This window comes from Halichoeres trimaculatus, unplaced genomic scaffold (assembly GCF_033239565.1).
Source record: "Halichoeres trimaculatus isolate MK-OKI-2021-1 unplaced genomic scaffold, fHalTri1.1 fHalTri1_scaffold_18, whole genome shotgun sequence".
Classification (NCBI taxonomy): domain Eukaryota; kingdom Metazoa; phylum Chordata; class Actinopteri; order Labriformes; family Labridae; genus Halichoeres; species Halichoeres trimaculatus.
In genome coordinates this window covers 1,071,088-1,091,451 of record NW_027437196.1, presented here as the reverse complement: position 1 = coordinate 1,091,451, position 20,364 = coordinate 1,071,088, and the positions used below count along the sequence as shown (strand labels likewise).

The 20,364-nt window shown below is 38.9% G+C and overlaps 2 protein-coding genes across 4 annotated transcripts in view; one reads left to right on the top strand and one right to left on the bottom strand.

Annotated features, from left to right (window-relative positions):
* Positions 1-1,676: 1,676 nt before the first annotated feature.
* On the top strand, positions 1,677-18,750 carry smpx (small muscle protein X-linked). Of its 3 annotated transcripts, none has more exons than XM_074693483.1 (5): positions 1,677-1,749; positions 8,951-9,012; positions 13,077-13,163; positions 14,496-14,657; positions 18,338-18,750. In XM_074693483.1, exons 2-4 carry the CDS (start codon positions 8,977-8,979, stop codon positions 14,652-14,654), a joined length of 282 nt encoding a protein of 93 aa, XP_074549584.1. In that variant the 5' UTR covers positions 1,677-1,749; positions 8,951-8,976; the 3' UTR covers positions 14,655-14,657; positions 18,338-18,750. The 3 variants fall into 3 exon arrangements, with proteins under 3 accessions (XP_074549584.1, XP_074549585.1, XP_074549586.1); XM_074693484.1 differs by lacking the exon at positions 1,677-1,749 and adding an exon at positions 4,210-4,418; XM_074693485.1 differs by lacking the exon at positions 1,677-1,749 and having other exon boundaries at positions 8,907-9,012; positions 14,496-14,655.
* cnksr2a (connector enhancer of kinase suppressor of Ras 2a) overlaps positions 9,156-20,364 on the bottom strand; it is a 90,447-nt gene continuing 79,238 nt past the window's right edge. The window contains exon 24 of the mRNA XM_074693470.1: positions 9,156-13,125. Within this exon, the coding sequence (XP_074549571.1) occupies positions 13,078-13,125 (48 nt within the window). The 3' untranslated portion in view covers positions 9,156-13,077. The remainder of the gene's footprint in view (positions 13,126-20,364) is intronic.

Here is a 20,364-nt window from a genome sequence, read left to right as displayed (position 1 = left end):
ATTGTAATTGTGTAGTTTTGAGTTTGGAAAAGGAATTAGTTAAAAAAAAATGTAAGACTGTTATGATCTATTTTATCAAAATTAAGAAAATTAATGATAATAAATTTGAATAAATACATTACTTGGGCAAAACTTAATAAAAATCAATACATTAAAATTTAACATTAAATAATAGATTTAGATTGTATGTGAATATAGATTATAAAGATAAATTATCAAATGAATAAATAAATAAAAATAAATAAATAAATAAATTACAATTATTGTGAAATTGAAAGAAATGTATTCTAACAACTGAATAAACTCATAAATTAATCAACAATTTAAATTCACAGTAATTAACGGACAAACAAATTTTATAGATTTAATATTAATATAGATACAGAAATAAAAAATAATCAAACTACTTAACTTTACATACACACTTAATGTAATATATAATCATTCATTTAAAAAAAAATGAGCAACTTGGACAGAAAACTTGAGATAAGTAGATTAACGACTCAATTAATCATTAGGTAATTAAGTAAAATTATCATTTGTCCAATTTCTCTCCCTCCACCTGGTTCTTTTCCTCTTCACTTTCACAAAGTGAGCCATACAGAGCTCTGCTGCCACCTAGTGTTCAACTACATAACTTCATTCAAAGAATGAGAAAAAGGAGCTCAACAGGTAAACTTGACTCTGTTTAAAGAACTCAGATCAGAGCTGCTCTAGCTTTAAGCTGCACTGTTAGAAAGAAGTGTGTTGGTCTGATTCTGGGTTTTCTCCAAACTTAGGTCAGGAACGTAAACAGACACCGATAAATGTTGATGTAAGACACAGAAAGAAGCTCTCAGTGACTCAGACGTCCAGAAACTTGTTGTAGAGGTTGTTTACATCATTCAGCTTCACTTCATCAGCGTAAATATTGAATTTCATGCAGCAAAAGTTGAGAGTCTGTAAACTTCTCCTCTGTTCTGACAGACGCTCTCTCAAACATGTGACCTCCAGCTTTCAGTTTCCTGCCAAGGATGATTTGATCTCACAGCAGGACACGTGTGTTAAATTAACCTCCGCTGTCATCATCACACGCCTGAGTTTTTTATTACCTCATTAAAATCTGAAGCTCCAACGTAACCTCATCTCTACAGCTGGGATAGAAACAATGTTTACAGAGCAACGATGACGATAAATACACTGTAAAAAATGTCACTGTGAAAAAACGGTAAATATTTTGTCGTATTACGGTGAAATTTTTTACAGCGTTGTATTTAAACATAACAAGATTTTACCGTTAAAATTTCTTTGTTAATTTACAGTAATTTTTTACAGTGTAAAAAAACTTATGAGTCAAAACAGAGAACACATTGAGTGATGAAGGTGTCACAGGTGAGGTGTGTGCGTGTGTGTGTGTGTGTGTGTGTGTGTGTGTGTGGGCTGTATTTGCATAGCCTGCAGTACTTCCAGGCCTGCAGCTTGACTTGGTCATTTTACTGCCCGGCACACAGGTGCACAGGTGAGTGTGTGTGTCTCCATGTGAGGAGCAGCATCCTGAGGAAAAGGTGAGCACACACACACCTCACACACTCCAGGAGACGTAAATAAAGCCTGTGAAGACTTCCTCTGCCTCTCGTGATGTCTCTGATTCCTCTCAGGGCGGAGCTTCACGTCTCTCAGCCAATCAGGACGAGCAGAAGCAGGTCAGGTAGCCGAAGAGGACCTCAGAGAGCGCAGGCCGGGCAGAGCAGCCACGCACGTCGCCAGGAGGTAAGAGAGCACACACACCTCCACACACACACACCTTTAACTCTGTGAGCTCCCTCTGAGCCTGTCTGTGGACATGAGAGTTCAGATGTTGCTCAAACAGCATGAAGACTCGTGTGTGTGTGTGTGTGTGTGTGTGTCTGTGTGTGTTAAAGTGTGTGTGAGCAGAAATAGGGCAGAGCTGTTTTAGTCACTCAGATGATTGGAGGTGTTTTGAGGACTCGTGTCAGTTTCATGAAGATGCTCAGTGTCTGTGTGTTTTATTTATTTTCCTCTTTAACACCAACGAGCAGAAAAACCTTCAAACTCTCATCATTCAGTGGTTTCAGATTACCAGCTCACAGGTTTTTTCTTTGATTCATTCTGAAATGTTGAGTTTTTTAATGAAGTTTGCTCCTGCAGCTCAGTTTAATCAATAAGCCCTAAAAAAGAGGAGAAGACAGATCCACAACATGTTTTATCATCTTCAGTATGTTTGAATATGGAAAAAACAGAAACTTACAGAGTGTGTCTGTTTCTTGAATGAATGATTTATTTTCTGAGCTGAGTTTGGTTTAACAGGTGAACTTGTTTACTTGAAGAGCCTTTTGTTTTTATCAAAACTTTAACAGCAAAGATAAATTCAGATTAAGAATCCTACCCCCCATTAAATATCTGGGAATAACATCTGAGCAGTTTAAGTAATGTTTAAAGTGTTTTATTAGTATCATTATTAACTTTTCAACTTGCTGCTTTGCTGTTTGGTAGAGAATTAACTGAGTCACAATATCTCACTGAAAATATGTTGAACTGAGTTAAACCTGATCACATCGTCACTACAGCACAAAAGATTTTATCTGGGTTTTGTAGTTTCTGATCTAAAAGCTCCAACAAATTACATAAAAAGAAAAACAAATGAATAATAATAATAAATAATAATAATAATAATAATAATAATAATAATAATAATAATAATAATATGATTTTATTATTATTATTATTATTATTATTATTATTATTATTATTATTATTATTATCATTATTATTATTATTATTATTACTATAATTATTATAATTATTATTATTATTATTATTATTATTATTATTATTGCTTTTATTATTATTATAAATATAAATAGTACAATGATAGTAATAATAATAATAATAGTAATAATAATAATAATAATAATAATAATAATAATAATAATAATTTCTTGCTTTTTTATTCACTTTTAACATCTTCAATTTTTGATTTATTGAATTTTTTAATATACTGAAATATTTATTTATCTAATTATTTACAAATGTATTTATTTATTAACTAATTTATTTCCTTTTTTTAATTTACATAATCATAATTTTGTTCCTCCTTTTTAATCACTTTTAACATCTTAATTATTATTTTTTTATTGAATTGTTTATTTATTAAAATATTTAATTTATTTTTTTATATATATATATATTTTTTAATTTAATTTCATTTACATGATCATAACTTTGGTGCTGTTTTTTTATCACTTTTAACATCTTTATTTTGATTTTTTTATTATTATTTATTGATCAAAATATTTTATTATTTTTTTTTTAATTAATTAATTAATTAATTAATTAATTACATATACATGACCATAACTTTGCTGCTGCTTTTTTTTTCATCAATTTTAATACCTTTTTTATTATTTTATTGTGTTGTGTATTATTAAAATATTTTATTTAATTATCTATCTTTTTATGTATTTATTTGTTACTTATTTAATTTTATTTTTACAGGGACCATGTACAATATAAATAATAATAATAATAAAAATCAAGATGTTAACACTGATTTAAAGAACAGAACCAAAGCTTTTATTTTGTTATGATACAGTAAAAAGTTTTGTTTAGCTTTTTCAACCGTAACTCAACCAATGTCTCAATGAGTTTTAATCCTTTATATCTCTTAATGAAACTGTTGTAATGAGAGGTTTGAGTCCTGAACCTTTAGTTTTTTAATGTGTTTGATGCTTGAAGGCTTTAATATTTGATGACAGTTGGTCCTGCAGGTTAATTCTTATCTCTGAATGAGTCCTTCTCTTGTTTAATATCTACTGCAAATGCTTTGAAGAAAAAGTCCAAACCCAGTCCCAGATGTGACACTGAGCTGTGGGTCCCTGAAGTTTTGTGGTTTTATAAACATTCTTTTTAATTTTTAAATCTTCTATTTTATCAAGAAGAGGTTTGTTCCTGGAGTTAAATAACTTCAGTCACATCAGCGTTTGCCTCTGTCTGTGGTGTAAAACCCTTAAAAGGTGAGAAAGTCCTGGGGGTCGAGCTGCGTCTGTTGCTGTTTGACAGTGTTTGGGTTCGTCACCGTGTGTGAGTGTGTGCCTGAGAGTGTGTGAGTGTGTGGATAGAAAGCAGGTCCCCTATGCGTATCCTTCTGCTATTTATAGTGAGAACAAATCCCAGATATGAGAGGAATCCTTCAACCACTTACGAGGCAGAGAGAGAAAGACAGACAGGGCCCAGGGAGGCCGAGAGCAGAAAGATAGAGACGAAGAGATGAAGAGACGAAGAGGAGAAACCAGCGCTGGAGAGATGGACAGAAAGTGAGGCGGATAAAGTCTGAAGGAGCTAAAGTCTGAGGAAGCTAAAGTCTGAGGCAGCGTGAAGATCAGCCAGAGACCAGACTGTGTGTGTGTGTGTGTCTGCAGGTGAGTCACATCTTTCAGTTTGATCCTGTGTGACTGACAGCTGGGTTAAACTCTCCTCTAACAGCATCTGATCACTCTGATGTCTGACACTAACCTCTGCCTGGATCTGCCTCAGAGCTTTTTATTTCAGGGGAAATCTGACAAACCAACAAAACCAGAGTCAGCTCAGCTTCCTGTTTTACAGACTCAGAAACATGAGCTGGTTAAACCATAGCTTGTTTCTAAAGAAAGAGAATAATACTGAGACTAACTTTAAACTCTTGGTACAGAGGGAGCTAGGTCTATAACTGTCACTGAGTCAGGTTTTACTTTCTATTACTTCCTTATACGGTACGCCCTATCGCTGTTTTTCTCTGCTGAAAACAATTTCTGTGATTAATTTTGTAGTGATGGTGGACACTGGAGGCTAACTGTCAGACAGAAAAAGGACAGAAGAGCAGAAGAAAGAGAAACAGGAGAGAGATAGAGCACAGGCTAAAGGCTAAAACACATGCTTGAAGCAAATAGATGTGTAAAACACAAGCTAATGGATGAAACACAAGCTAAAGGCTAAAACACAAGCTAATTGATGAAACACAAGCTAAAGGCTAAAACACAAGCTAATGGATGAAACACAAGCTAAAGGCTTAAACATGGGCTAATGGCTAATGCACATCTAAAACACAAGCTAAAGGCTAAAACACAAGGTAAAGGCTAATGCACATCTTTAACACATGCTAATGGCTGACACACAAGCTAATGGCTGAAACACATGCTAAAGGCAAATAGAAGTGTAAAACACAAACTTATGGCTAAAGCACAAGCTAAAGGCTAAAACATAAGCTAAAGGCAAATGCACATCTAAAACACAAGCTAAAGCCTAAAACACAAGCTGAAAGCTTAAACATAAGCTAATGGCAAACAAACATCTAAAACACAAACTTGGGGCTAAAACACAAGCTAAAGGCTAAAAAAGGCTAAAAATGCACATCTTAAACACAAGCTAAAGGCTAAATCACATGCTAAAGGCAAGTAAATGTGTAAAACACAAACTGAAGGCTTGAACATAAGCTTAAGGCTAAAGACAAGCTAATGGCTGAAATGCAGGCTTGAGTCCACACATCTAAAACCCAAGGAAAGATTAAAACACAAACTTAAGGCTTAAACATGAGCTAATTGCTAATATGCATCTAAAACACAAGCTAAGAGCTTAAACACTAGCTACAGGCTTAAACAGGCTAAATGCTTGAACACGAGCTGTAGCATTACCTCATGTTTTTAGATTTGGAGACTGCAGCTAGCTTCAAACACAGAAGTTCAAACATTATTTGTATTTTTCCAAATTACAACAACTAGCTTAGCTCTACCTGAAGGGTTAACCCAACAGGTGAGCCACACTGATGGGCTGAGATGTGCTAACATGCTAAGTTAAAGTTTGCCAGACATTTTTCTCCATGGTCCACAAATATCCTTCAGGACATTTTACAGAAATACACAAAAACTTATGCAGATATTCCTTTATTTCCCTGCCTTAATTCTCTTAGATTAGACTCAGATTATTAAATTCTGGACCAGGGTGAGTGACAGTCTCTTAGCGTAGCAGGTTAGCGGCTGTAAAATCCAAATATTAACGGATCTGTCACCATGAAGCACTTTGTGAACACGCTCTCAAAGACCTGCTTGTCAGGCGTCTCTCAGAGCGCTGAAGGTTTCAGTGTTTAAAGATTTGAATAATTTAAAGTATGAGGAATAAAGGGGACCTGTGCTGGAGTGTGTGCGTGTGTGTGTGTGTGTGTGTGTGTGTGTGTGTGTGTGTGTGTGTGTGTGTGTGTGTGAGAGAGAGCGTGTGTGTGTGAAAGTGAAAGGCTGGTCAGGCTTTGCAGCGTGGCGTCAGAGAGCAGCTGCTCCTCGTTGCTAACATAAATATCATCCTCTTGTGTAACCATGTGTGTGTGTTGGGGTGTGTATTTTAGGATGCTCCAGAGTCAAGGACGGTAAAGCTCAGAGTGTGTGTGTGTGTGAGTGTGTGTGTGTGTGTTGTGTCACAAACAGCACCCTGGAAACAGTGTTGAGGTGCAGTCAGACGGCCTGCAGCCCTCTCCTCTCCGTCTGTGGTCGCCCGCTCTGAGTCGCTGTAGATCAGATAAATGGGCCATGGAAACTTCTGGGTTTAGAAAGCACTTGAGTCAGAGTGGATCCGTGACACAGCAGAGAGGGAGGAGAGGGAAAGAGACAGAAACAGGCTGAGATAAAAGAAGAAACACTGAGATGTTACACTGAGAGTGCACAGACTGTCTGTGCTCCACATGGCACGGACCATGGACCCAAGAGTTTTAATTGTGTTTTGGCCAATTTTAAAGGGAAGCACAAAAATGAAAAGTAAAAGAAAATTGAGTTGCTTTTGTTCTTTCTTTTTTCAGATAACTTTAAAACGCTGCTACTGTGGCAGTAGTTTGATTGGAGCACAGACAGTCTGCGCCCCCTGCAGTGTAGCATCTTAGGCCATGTCCGCACGTAGCCGGGTATTTTCAAAAATGAATATCCTCATCTCGTCCGTTTTTAAAAAAACTTCCGTCCGCATTCAGCGGGTAAATCCGCCGGTGAGTGTAGCACGCCAAACCCATAATGAGCCGTGTTTTCCTGACGTAAAACCCGTGTCAGCCAACCAGAATGAGCCCCGTAGTTCAGCTGTGACGTTTAAGAACTGAAAACTGTTTACCGGTTTTTACGCGAAACCATGAAACCAGAGTTTTCCAAAATCTTCACTTTGGCCGAAGTTTTTGGAAAGCATCGTTTTCCGTGACGTAAAACTGCGGTTTCCTGTGGACGCCAGGCGTAAATGTATAAAAAAGTGTGTTTTCCTAAATACCCGGCTACCGTTGGACATGGCCTACATGTCCATCAGGTTCTCACATCCACTGTGTTTCCTCCTCACTCACGGTTACGAAACACCATCACATCCCTGGCAGCAGGGTTGACAGTATTTAACTGTTATTTTACATTCATATACTGTAACTAATATACAGTTTATACTGTAAATATAAATCAAAGTACATGCACTATAAAATAACAGGAAATAACTGGACATTTCTTCTGCCAGTACTGAATTTCTTCTTCTTCTTTTTTTCACTTCTGCCAAGGAGGTTCTGTTTTTGGGAGAGTTTGTTTGACTGTGAACATAACTCAAAAACTAACAAACAGATCTTGATGAAATTGTCAGGAAACATCCAAAATGGGATAAGGAAGAAGTGATTAAATTTTGGAGCTGATCCGGATCACTGTCTAGATCCAGGACTTTTTTTAAAGCATTCTTTATCAGTAGCCACGTTTACATGGACCCAAATATTCCGCTTGCTTTGTGTTTATTTGCTCAAACAGAAAGAGTTTAACTTTTGTAAACACCTCATTCTGAAAGAAAAGTGCCAATCTGAACGGACATTTAATCGGTTTCACAGGGGTGGAATATTCCTTTCCCCAAACAGATTGAGGGATCATGGATCCACTCAAACAGAAAGTTGTCAGGGTACGTTCTTTCAGCAGATGCTCAGATATGACGTAAGACGCGACTAGAGACGTTCCTCAAATTTAAAAATGGCGGCGAGCCGTCAACACTGGACTGCTGCTGAAAGTTTGTTTTTGATCCAAATTGAAAGAAATGAACATAATTTCAAGACTGGATGGACATGCAACACTGTGATAAACAAACTGTCGTCCTCCAGCTTTGATAAATCTCGTGATGTTTACGTTTTTCTGCGCATGCCCCATTGACTATTCTGTTTGATTACACTGGCACATGTAGACCAGAGGCTGGAATATTCCTTTCTATGTTTACTAGTGTTTTTGGAAAAGTCATTTGGAAAGACTAAAAACTCCTCACGTAACCGTGGCTAGTGTGAGATAGGGCTGTTTCCCCATATGTGTATATAACTCCATGATAAACGGTTGGATTGCTTTGCAAAACAATACAAGACAAGGTCACCATAACTTCTGACAGATGTTAAAGTACGATCCAGATCCGGACAATGTTCTGGATACTAAGACCTGGGTCATCATAATTTTCAACACTGCCAGGTAACAAATTGTTGCACAAACCAGCAACTAAAACCAAATTGTAGCAGACAGTCTGCTGAAAGGGAGTATAACATTAAAGTCGGCCTAAAGTGTTGGTGACGGTCACAATGTGCTTTAGCCCTCCAAGTGCAATCTTATTCAACCGTTTCCTGCGGGAAAATTAAATGCATCCTCATCCTCATGTCTTCCTCATCCTCACTCCTCTACATTACCTCTCTAACACACACACACACACTCACACACACTTGCTGACATCGAGGCCCTGTCGGACTTTTATTTGACGTTTCCTGCTGTCTCTCCGTCTCCCGCTCATGAATGATTCAGAGAACAGTTCCTGTACCTGCTTCACTCTCAAAGAGTTGCTAAGCAACTGAAACGCTACCCCGGACCATGAAAACCAGCAAGTGACCCCAACACACACACACACACACACAGACTGTAAGACACACACAGCTGATGCCTGTGGTCTGTGTTTCCTGCAGGTCAGTGGACTTACCGGCGGGGGATAATGTCCAAACCTTCGTCCAACGTCAAAGCCCTCCAGGTAAAAACTCTTCAGCAGGTCTCTGATGAACTTTAACTCTTCAGGTGTGAGTGTGTGTCTGCTGTGAGTTTATTTCTGCACAGAAAGCTGAAAACATGAGAGTTATGATGCAGAATAAGTCCTCTGCAGACCACACGTTGGTTTCCACATGAAAGTATTTATTGGTAAAGGCAGATACAGAGTTCAGACTGTGCAGATACAGTACCAAGGCTTTGTTAGTGCAGAGTCGTAGCAAGGCGGAGAATGAGGTGTTGTTTGTATCCAAACCAGCATCAGGGTATGACGTAAATTCATCCCAGAACAAGATCTGACGGATCAGGACACAAGTTTTCATTTTTACAGAGACTGAGCTGGAAAAAAAAAAAGTCAATTCTGGTGTTTTTATAAACTAAACTATGATCTATTTTTTCTGATCCAACCATGCTATTAATGTTTGTTCAGCAGAGATGTTGTTAAGCCCAAAATTTGCTGAAATCTATGGAAGCCTGTTGGTGCCATGTCTGGAAAAACTTATCAGTATCATGTTATGAAAGTTTTCCTGTTGTAACGAGATGTTTTTTACAGTATAACCAGAAAGTTTCACAGTAATGTGATGCACAAAATTTAAAATTATAACTTGATACTTTTATTTTTATTTTAGTATTCAATATTTCAATTATATTTTTATCCTTTTTGGGCGCCCGTGGCTGAGCGATAAGTTCTGTTTCCACCAAGTGGTCCGGTTTGGATCAGTAAAGCCTGATCCGGTTTGTGTTTCCACAGCTAACTGTAGGTTAGTTTAGCTAACTGTAGGTGGCGTGTAAGCTGGATGCTAATAGCTGCATCAGCTATGTACTAGCATGACGGCATAGCAGTGCGACAAAGCGTACCCTACTAATAAATTCAACGAAGAAGAAAAACCTGACACAGTTTCAGGCTGTTTGGTGATGCCATTTTCCAAACAAACAGGAAGCTATGACACAGGAAGTGATGATTCATTTAACCAATCAGCAGACTGCAGTGTTTCTAGCTCCACCTTCTGGGGTTGGATCAGTTTAGTCTATCACCCCAACAGAAGGGTCCCAAAAAGTGGGACGGTACAGGTCGGTGATTTGGGGACCTGTCCCCGTTTTAGTCAAAAGAAAAACCTCAAAATGTGCCGTACTGAGACAAACCAAACTGAACCACTTGGTGAAAACGGGGCTTATCAGTCCAGGTCGTAGGCCGCTTGGGCATCTTGATGTCAGTTTTCTTAACAAACCAAAAGTTCATCAACCACGTGGTCCTGAAAAAACGAAAACTTGTGTCCTCGTCCTGAAATCAGTGAAACCTGTGGTGACTCTCTCGTCCCCTGCTGGTCGACCTCAGGTGTTCGTGTTAATGTTTCTGTCATCATGGCTTTGTGCGTGCATGTCAGCGAGGGTTTCTTCCGTCGTGGCTCCTCTCATTGTGCTCGTAGTCGTGTCTAACCATGGGGTAGGCATCGGGACGCTTTTTAACACCGTACAGTACAAACACGAGGATCTCCATCGAGTCCTCGTCTCAGCAGGTCACCATATTTATAAGATCAACACAAACAAGAACAGCAGCTCGGCTTCATGTCCTAAAGATTAAACATTATAGATATAAAAAAGAAAGAAACTTTAACATCTGCAGGATAGATTCATCTTTTTAAAGCAAAACGTGTTTTAAAGTATCTTAATGTACAGGAGCTCTTAAAGCAAATCACAGAACTCTATAAATACTCCTATTTACAGTGGTAGCTTAGCATGGCTGAGATGATTCAGAGAGTCTGAAAAAGCAGATGTTTCAGTGTTGGTTCAGACCCAAAGTAAAAGATATCAGCAGGAAAAAAGTGAATCAAACTTTAAATGGCGTCTGTGGTCGAGGGCTCTAACTCTCCATCCCTTTAAAACCAACAAACTGTGCAGTACTTTCATTTATTCCTCCTCCAGCCGGAGAGGCAGATGGCTTTTATTGATCCTCCAAACTCCCTGTGATACCAAACACTTATAAAATACAAAACAGCCCCGAACAGAGCTGGGGAGCAGACGAAGAAGCTGTGTTTCAAAATTAAAGTCTGTCTGAGCATCATTTCACAGACGCAGAGATTCTTTGTTTTAGTGCCGTGCTCAAGAGACACGAGGCACTGATAGAGTCCAGCTAAACGTGTGCAGGTTTTCAAACCTCTACGGGCCTCAAACACCAAGGTCTGCCTGGCCAATCAGAAGAAAGGGGGTTCGCAGAGCTGGGAGCCTTAAAGAGACAGTAGCTTAAACAAAATGTTTCAGACATAAGCTGAAATAAGGGTTTTCTAAAACCCCAAGGAGGGAAGAATAGGTATTTATTTTAGTTGTATATCATGTAAAGTTACTATGGGGGCACCAGAGGGACAAAATAAAGCCTTAAAGAAAAATGCTCAAATGTGTAGAAACATAAATAGATCAATAGGAATTCCTCCTGATTAGAAATCATATGAAAAGGGTCTTTAGGGCCAGTCCCAACTCTACCCCTTAGCTCTTGGTTTTTCACATGCATGTCTAGTGAAGGGGTAAATCCCCAGCCGTCTGTGAGCGATTCTAGAGTAAACACGTCACTGTCAGCGGCTTGCGAATGAATGAGTTGTGTCCGAAATGTTGTTTTGATTTATCTGATTGAGTGGACTTTATAGTCAACTACATCTAATTCACTATATAGTGAGTAGTGTGTAGGGAATAAGTGAGTGATTTCGGACACAACCCATGTTTTCTACAGTCTATGGTGAGACAAAGGGGGAAGAGTGACAGTTGGAATTGGCCCTTAGAGCTCAAAGGGTTCCGGAATGTCGTGACATCACAAAGACAGAAAACTCTCTGTATGTGACGTACAACATTCTAGAACCTCACTGATGGAACTGCAGCACAAAGGCCGTGTAGAGCTTTAAAAACAAGGACCAGGACTTTAATATCAACTCTTAAAGAGACAGACTTATGCTGTAAATCATATAAGGATACAGGGGCCCCAGAGGAAACCAGTACCCCTCTTTAAGAGTCCCTCAGCTTCCTGGTCTTATAACTCCCAGCTCAGACAGCTCCTGTAAAATACATCCTCTAACTTTCTCTGCTTCATATTCACTCTGAAGTTGGACAGCGGAGGTAAATCATGGCGCGCACTTCAGCAGGAGGAATAAAGATGATGTATGAGTAAATATTTGGGCCTTCGCTGCAGATGTTTGACTGCTCACGCCGCTTTAGGGGGTTTAAGAGAAGGTAAATCAGACGCTCAGCTCAGGCTTCACTAAACTTTAATCTGTGTCGGACTCTCACATCAGGCTGAGTTATGTTTTCAATGAAGTCTGCATGAATTCCTGCTGATGATTGGTCATTAAAGTCACTTTCAGGCCTTCATCTGCAGCTTTAGACAGGGGGGAGGTTTAAAACAAAGTCTATGACGTGTTCATGAGGGTTTTACAAAACTAGGATCAAGAAACCTTTGGTTGGCGGTGATGATTGCTAACAGCAGGCTAAGCTAAACACAGCTAACGAGCGCAGCCAAAGCAACGTTACAGAAACACCGATCAATCTGAGCAAACATGCTGCACGGGTCCCTCTTCAAATCCTTCAACTCTGGAAAAAATACACCCAGCCTCGTCTGTGACACACCACACACACCCTCTCTGTACAGCTGTACAATATGAGCATATATACAGAACAACACACACCACACACACACCACACACACACCAGACACACACCACGTCCAGGAGCAGAGGTCAGGGCAGGAAGCAGGAGAGCATGGAGTCAGCAGGAGGATCTCTGAGCCTGTGTGTGTGTGTGTGTGTGTGAATGTGTGTGTGTGTGTGTGTGTGTGTGTCCATATTTTCATAAAGACACACCGCTCTTTCAGGGACACGATGATCAGCAGGAAGTAGAGGTTATAATCAAAACAAGGGGTTTTGAGGAAAACGCACACACACACACACACACACACACACACACACACACACACACACACACACACACACACACACACACACACACATGCAGATCCAGGAAATTTGTTTAAGAGTTGAAAGCATCTGATTGGCTGTCCGTGCTGTCCGTCAGGCTAATTTGAACATCCCGATGGGAGCTCTGCGTCCAGGGGCGGGACATCCTGTGAAGAGGAGAGAGGAGACAGTAGACACAGAGGAGGTGAGAGAAAACACACACACACACACATACACACATGCACGCACACACACTTAACGTCTTACACACAGCAGATTGCTGCAAAATTTAAATTGTGAATTTGCATCAAGCTAACATTTATCCACTCCCAGAAATCAGAAAGTTCACCACGCAGAGACTCAGTCAGTACAACTGTCTTAAAGGTTAGAAATAAACAAGGAAAAAAAAAAAACATAAAACAAGGACAGTGGTGTGCACAGAGGGGGGCAGGGGGGACTGGCCCCTCCTTGGCCCAGGGCATGAATGAATGTAAAGTTCTCTTTTGGAGACAAAGTGCCGACAAATAGACCCATAAGAGCCAAAACTTGTGCTAAAGTTCCCTCCTGCTTGGGTAAACAAATTTCTTTTTACATTTATATTTTAAACATTAAAAAAAAAAAATCTAAAATATGGATGTTTCATAAAGGTGCAAAACTTTCTTAAAAATAACTATTTTCATAAATTTGTAAAATAAAAAAATGCAAGTTCACAAATGTGCAAACATAAAAAATTAAAGCTTTTGCAAGTTTTGAAATTTTCAGAAATTCTGTAATTCAGCACATTTGCAAGATTTTTAAAAACAACTGGATTTAAAAGAAAAGAAAAAATAAAATACATTTTTTTTACTTTCAAAAAAAATATTGATGTTTCTTAAAGTTGCAAAAATTTCATTGAAAAACTGTTTTCATAAATTTTGTAAATTTGCAAAATAAAAAAAAATGAAATTTTCACAAATGCCCAAAAGTATAAAAAATTAAAGCTTTTGCAAGTTTTAAAATTTTCAGAAATTTTGTAATTTCAGCACATTTGCTAAATTTTCTAAAAACAACTGGAGTTTAAAACAAAAAGATAAAAAAGATAAAAATCATAAAAAAATGAAAAAAAAAATTTTTTTTTGAACTTTCAAAAATTTCAAAATTCACGATTTTTGAAATTGTACAAATTCTGCAAAAAATGTAAAAATTTTTTGAAAGAATTCTTGAATTCAATAAGATATTAATAATTTTTCTCAACTTATTATTGTTTTCTTTAATAATGTTCTGCCACATATTAATCATGTGTACTACCGTGGCACGTTAGTGGTTAAATGAATCCATCCCCACAGTATTAAAATCTGTATTTTCCTTCAGGATCCAGGATCCTGACATGTCTGTAAGAGAGAGGAGACATGGCGGCCTTTGTGGTCTGACTCTAGCTCTCTACCCTCCCAGTTTCTGTCTCCTCTGCTCGTTCACAGATTGAAACAGTGACGTGAGGATTAGAAACTCATTAAACATCCCTCTCATAGCGACATCTTTCTGCTTCTGTTCTCTGAAGGTGTCTCAGGCTGAGTGCCCAGAGCAGCCCAGCTCTGCAGCACAGACGCCGGAGGAGAAGAAGACGTTACCGGGCGCCGTCAAACTCCCCGGACCGCCTGTGAACCTCTCAGAGCTGCAGAACGTGAAGAGCGAACTACGATGGGTCACCAAGGAGTAACGTGTGGGTGTTCACAGTCACAGAAAAACCCTCCTCTGTGTGTTTGTCTCTTCTGATTCACTGATTCATCCTCCTCTGTGCTTTATGACTTCACAAAACGGGACATTTGTGTGTCTGTAATCATTACCCGACCCGATCCCTTGAAATATTTGACGCAGCACTTTCTGTTAAAGGGTCCAAAGAGAAAAATGCAAATCAGAACCAAACTAGAGCGGGGAAACACAAAGATGAGTTAACACGCTGAGTTCCTGCCGCGGTGTGCTTGATGCAAATAAATCTGAAAACAGAAAGTCAGTATTTAAATCCTCACACAGCCTGCTGCTGTCAGACGCTGTTTATGACCCCAGGAGCAGAAATATTTAGGTTTCAGGAGTAATTTCAAACCGCTCTTTGACATTTATTCAGAACATGGAGAGAGTTAGCTTTCTGCTAACCATGTGTCAGATACCTGTGATTAAGTGCTAACATGCTAAGTCAGGTACACGGCTCTAGAGTCTCTCTCACGTAGAAACACGATGCTACAGGTGGTTGCTGGGCTACTGAGTGTGTTTACGCAGTCACGGTCGGAGGCAGTGGGTGTGGGCTGCTGCTGGCACTGATCCAGGGAGGAGGAGCCCAGTTTGAATGTTGTTTTTACTGACAAGAAACAAAAACTCCTGCAGACCCTACCTTTAAAGCACTGGGAGTGGGTAGGTGTCTAAACAACTCCTGTTACTGCCTTTCATTCTGACCAACAAAGACTTCTCACAGGAAAACTTTATTACTTTCAGTGTGTTTCATGGCCATGGTAAAAGCCCTCACAGGAGCTTTAATATTACTTTTAGTGTGTTTTAAGACCCTTTAAAATCTTCTCACAGGAGCTTTAACAATAACTTCATTAATTTTCATAACTGGCTAAAATTCCCTCACAGGAGCTTTAATTTAAACATCAATTTGTTTAAAGACCAGCTGGAAATTACAGAAGTTCTAATTTCTATTTCAGTAATTCATGACAGGAGCTTTAATTACAATTGCAATATGTTTTAAAATCATGGTAAAACTCCTCACAGGAGCTTTATTAATGATTTCAGTGTCAAATAAATAACTAAAAAAAATCTGACAGGAGCTTTAATTTTGCTTTCAGTATGTTTCATGACCATCAAAATCCTCTTACAGGGGCTTTAACATTATTTTCAGTGTTAAATGACTAACTAAAAATTGTGTAAAGGAGCTTTGATTTAAATATTAGTTTATTGAAAATTATCTAAAAAATCCTCACAGTAGCTTTGATTCAAATTTTAATATGTTGACTGCCTAAAATTTCTTACAGGAGCTTTAATTTCAATATTAATATTTTCAATGGCCATCGTAAATCACTTCATGGGAGCTTTAATATTACTTTCAGTGGTTCATGACCCACTCAAAATGTCTGACAGGAGGTTTAATTTAATTACAAATGTTTTTAATGACTTTCTCAAATCTCATCACAGGAGCTTTAATATTACTTTTAGTGTTGCATGACTGACTCAAAATTTCTGAGAGGAGCTTTAACATTTATTTCAGTGTTTAATGATCAACTTAGATTTATTTAAAGTTAAAATTTCAGCGGGTTGAACACCATCTAAAAATCTCCTTGCAGGAGCTTCAATGATACTTTCAGTGTGTTTTATCACCCTTCAAATTCTTCTTACAGGAGCTTTAATATTTTATTGTTTAATGACTAGCCTCACAGGGGCATTAATATTACTTTTAGTGCTAAATGACTAACTAAAAATTCATTTTAGGAGCTTTAATTTGAATATCAGTGTGGTTAATAACTGTCTTAAATCCCCTCACAGAGCGTTAATTTTAGTTTAATGTTTAATGAATGACTAAAAATTCCTTATAGGAGCTTTAATTTAAATATTACAGTGTTGAACGCCATCTAAAAACTCCTCCCAGGAGCTTTAATCCAGATACAAATGTGGTGAGTGACCCTCTTTAATCTTCTTAAAGGAACTTTAATTTTACTTTCAGTGTTTCATGACCAATTCAAAAATTCTGACAGGAGCTTTAACATTCATTTCAGTGTTTATTGACCACCATAAAACACTTTATAGTAGCTTTAATTGAAATATAAGTGGATTGAACACCATCTAAAAATCTCCTTGCAGGAGCTTTATTACTACTTTCAGCGTGTTTTATGACCCTTCAAATTCTTCTTACAGGAGCTTTAATATTTTAATGTTTAATGACCAGCTAAAAATTCCTTTTAGGAGCTTTAATTTAAATATCAATGTGGTTAATGAACACCTTATATCTCCTCACATGAGCTTTAATATTAACTTCAGTGTTTAATGATTGACTAAAAATTTTTCACAGGAGCTTTAATTTAAATATTACTGTGTTGAACGCCATCTATACACTCCTCCCAGGAGCTTTAATTCAGATATAATGTGCTTAACAACCCTCTTAAATCTCCTCACAAGAGCTTTAATATTAATTTCAATGTTTAATGACTGACTAAAAATTTCTAGCAGGAGCTTTAATTTTACTGTCAGTGTGTTAAACACCATCTTAAATCCCCTTACAGGGACTTGGATATTAATTTTAGTATTTAATGACCAACTCAACATTTCTTATAGGAGCTTTATTCTGAATATTAATGTGTTAATTCATCATGTAAAAACTCCTGACAGGAGCTTTAAACAACAATAAACTGAACAGCTTTAGTTTTTCAGGTCATTCAGAAAGTTATTCACGTGTTTGTGCAGCCATAAAGTGGATTTCTGTAAATCTAAATGTCACTGCATGTTTTATTTACATGCTCTTCTCTCTGTGTGTGTGTGTGTGTGTGTGTGTGTGTGTGTGTGTGTGTGTGTGTGTGTGTGTGTGTGTGTGTGTGTAGAGGAGAGATTCACAGTAATTAGCTGCAGTGATCCAATCTCTCCACAGGGGGTCAGTGTGGGCTGTGTGCAGGCTTTGTTTGGGTCAAGCGTCGTGTGTGTTGTTGCCTCTGTGTGTGGGCTGGAGATACTGAGTCAGGCTCTATATTTATACTGTACAGAACAAGTGTGTGTGTGTGTGTGTGTGTGTGTGTGTGTGTGTGTGTGTGTGTGTGTGAGAGCACCGGGGGCAGTCTGAGCTGTGACTTTCTCAGCGGGACACAGAAACCACAATACATCCAAACAGCGCGGCGGCTCAGGCGGCTCAGCCCGGCCCAAACGGCGTGGGCGAGCTGTGGAGGAGCTCATTTAGACACAGGGAGGCAGGAGGTGTTCAGAAATAAACCTGTTTCTCACAGGAGAGGGAAAATAACAGTGTGAGCTATTTCTGAGAGGAGTCAAGGTGCATGTTTACACCCAGAAGAAGACTGAAATACTCCAGCAGAGTCAGAGACCAACATCTGCTGCTCTCTGAGACCTGGAGAAGGTTTCTCTTCTCTCTTCACGCTGCTGCAGAGAAACAATCTTTAAACCCGGTCATAAATAAAGAAACTCGAGCTCTGGGATGAGCAGAAAATGTGCAGCACAGCGGGAGAGATGGAGACGTGAGGAGAAGCAGGAGAGGGAAAAGGTCAAGAGGGAGATAAGTGCACAGATAGATCTCATATTCATCCACGGCGAACACGCTGACCCCGCCCCCTGCAGGTCAGCCGCTCTATTACATCTGATAACAGGAAATGAAAACCCCTCATCGTGTCTTTATCTGTGGTTTCCCTCCAGGACCCCGAGCCGAGCGGAGGAAGAGCAGATAATTGGACACAGACTTTCCCACTGCCACCAGAACCGGACCGGTCTGATCCAAACACGGTCAGGAGGAGATCCACGCCTCCTGAAGCTCCTCCTCTTCATCCTTTCTCCACCAAACTCTCACATCTTTCATTTATCTCTGTTTTTCTTTTTTTGGTAGCAGCAGAATTTGTATAAAAACACTTTCTGGTTTGAGATTCTGGTTTGTTTTTGTCTCTGATTAACTCTGACTGTCAGCAGGAAGTGGATCAGTCCTCCTCAGCGTTTTCTTTGCTTTCTTTGTGTTCAGGGTATTTTTTTAAATCCTGTACGGACGCTTGCTGTCAGACGGCTCAGATTAAGAGATTTAAAGTTACTTTTTCAGCTTTTATTGGAAGAGAGGGTCGGGGATTATTGTGTTTGTTATGAGTTAAAAATGCAATAAATGAGACGGATTGTACAAATGAAGCGCAAACTGTTTTATTTTGAGGATGATTAGACGCCACATTTTTTTCTTTGTCGTCATAATTTGGAGATGGAGGACTGTAACGTCAGAGAAACTGATTTAATATGATCAAAGGCTCCTACAAAATAAAAGTCAGGTCTGTTTTTTAATCCTCTGAGGTTTCCAGATCTCAGAGTTTTAAAGTTTTGATGACTGATCCTCAACGCTGGGAAAAAAAGTTTGGTGGATTTCTGATGTAAGACGAGAGCGTGCGCTGAGTCTGATGAAGATTTAACATGAAACAGACAGAAGTTCTCGCACACAAGACGCTGAAAATGTTTGGACCTTATCAGAAAATGTCTTTTTAGACCTAATATGAGCCACATTCACCTGACCAGTCCAGAAAAAATGATTTATTTCAAGTTAATTAAAGACAAAATGAGGTCTGAATCGTTGTAACCAGTATAGGAAATCTGCCAATAGAAGAAGAGAAAAGTAATGTAAGTAAATAAGTAAATACAGTGGGGAAAGTAAGTATTGAACGCGTCAACTTTTTTCTCATCACATTTATTTCCAAAGCTGCAATTCAAACAAAATTTCTCCCAGACATTGGTATTAACTCAAATAATCCACACATGAAAAGAAATCACAACGTTCAGGTCCATAAATAATGATTATGGTGAATTAAGTACGATAACACAGGAAAAAAGTATTGAACACACCATGGAAAGGCTGAATACTTTGGACAGGAAATGCTCCATACCACCTGAAATCTGTAGCTAGCAGTTAAATAGCACACACCTCATGATGGGTAAAGGCAAAGAGCTCTCTGAAGACATTCACAACCTGATTGTTGCTCAGCATCAGAATGGAACTGGTTACAGACTTATATCAAAGCACCTGAATATTCCAGTCAGCACCATTGGGGCCATTATTCACAAGTGGAAGAAGCTCCACCTTACCATCAACAGGCCACGCACAGGAGCTCCTTGAAGATTTCTGACCAGGGAGTCAGAAAGATAGTCAGAAGAGGACTCAACCAGCCAAGGACCACCCTGAAAGTGCTCCAGAAAGACTTGGAGGCAGCAGGTACAATTGTTACAGAGAAAACAATAGGCAATGCACTCCACCGCCATGGCCTCTATGGACGCTCAGCCCGCAAGACTCCATTCCTCAAGAAAAGGCATGTTGAAGCTGGTTTAAAGTTTGCTAAACAGCATCTTGACAAGCCTGTAGAATACTGGGAGAATGTTGTCTGGTCAGATGAGACCAAAACTGAACTTTTGGGCTGTCATACTACAGACCATGTTTGGAGGAGAAATGGCTCTGCACATCAGCCAAAAAACACTACACCAACAGTGAAGTTTGGAGGTGGAAGCATCATGGCATGGGGTTGTTTCTCATCTCATGGTGTTGGCAAACTTCATATAACTGACGGAGCAATGAATGGAGCCATGTATGGGGAAATTCTTGATCTGAATCTGCTGCCATCCACCAGGATGATGAAGATGAGACGTGGCTGGACCTTCCAGCAGGACAACCATCCAGAGCACACGGCAAAGTTTACTCTCAAATG

What these genes read in the sequence shown, in the direction of transcription:
- smpx (XM_074693483.1), top strand. Translation starts at nt 8,977, where the DNA reads ATGTCCAAACCTTCGTCCAACGTCAAAGCCCTCCAG. An exon ending in CCAACGTCAAAGCCCTCCAG is followed by an intron (nt 9,013 to 13,076) that starts GTAAAAACTCTT and finishes GCTGTCCGTCAG; the next exon opens with GCTAATTTGAACATCCCGAT. An exon ending in AGACAGTAGACACAGAGGAG is followed by an intron (nt 13,164 to 14,495) that starts GTGAGAGAAAAC and finishes TGTTCTCTGAAG; the next exon opens with GTGTCTCAGGCTGAGTGCCC.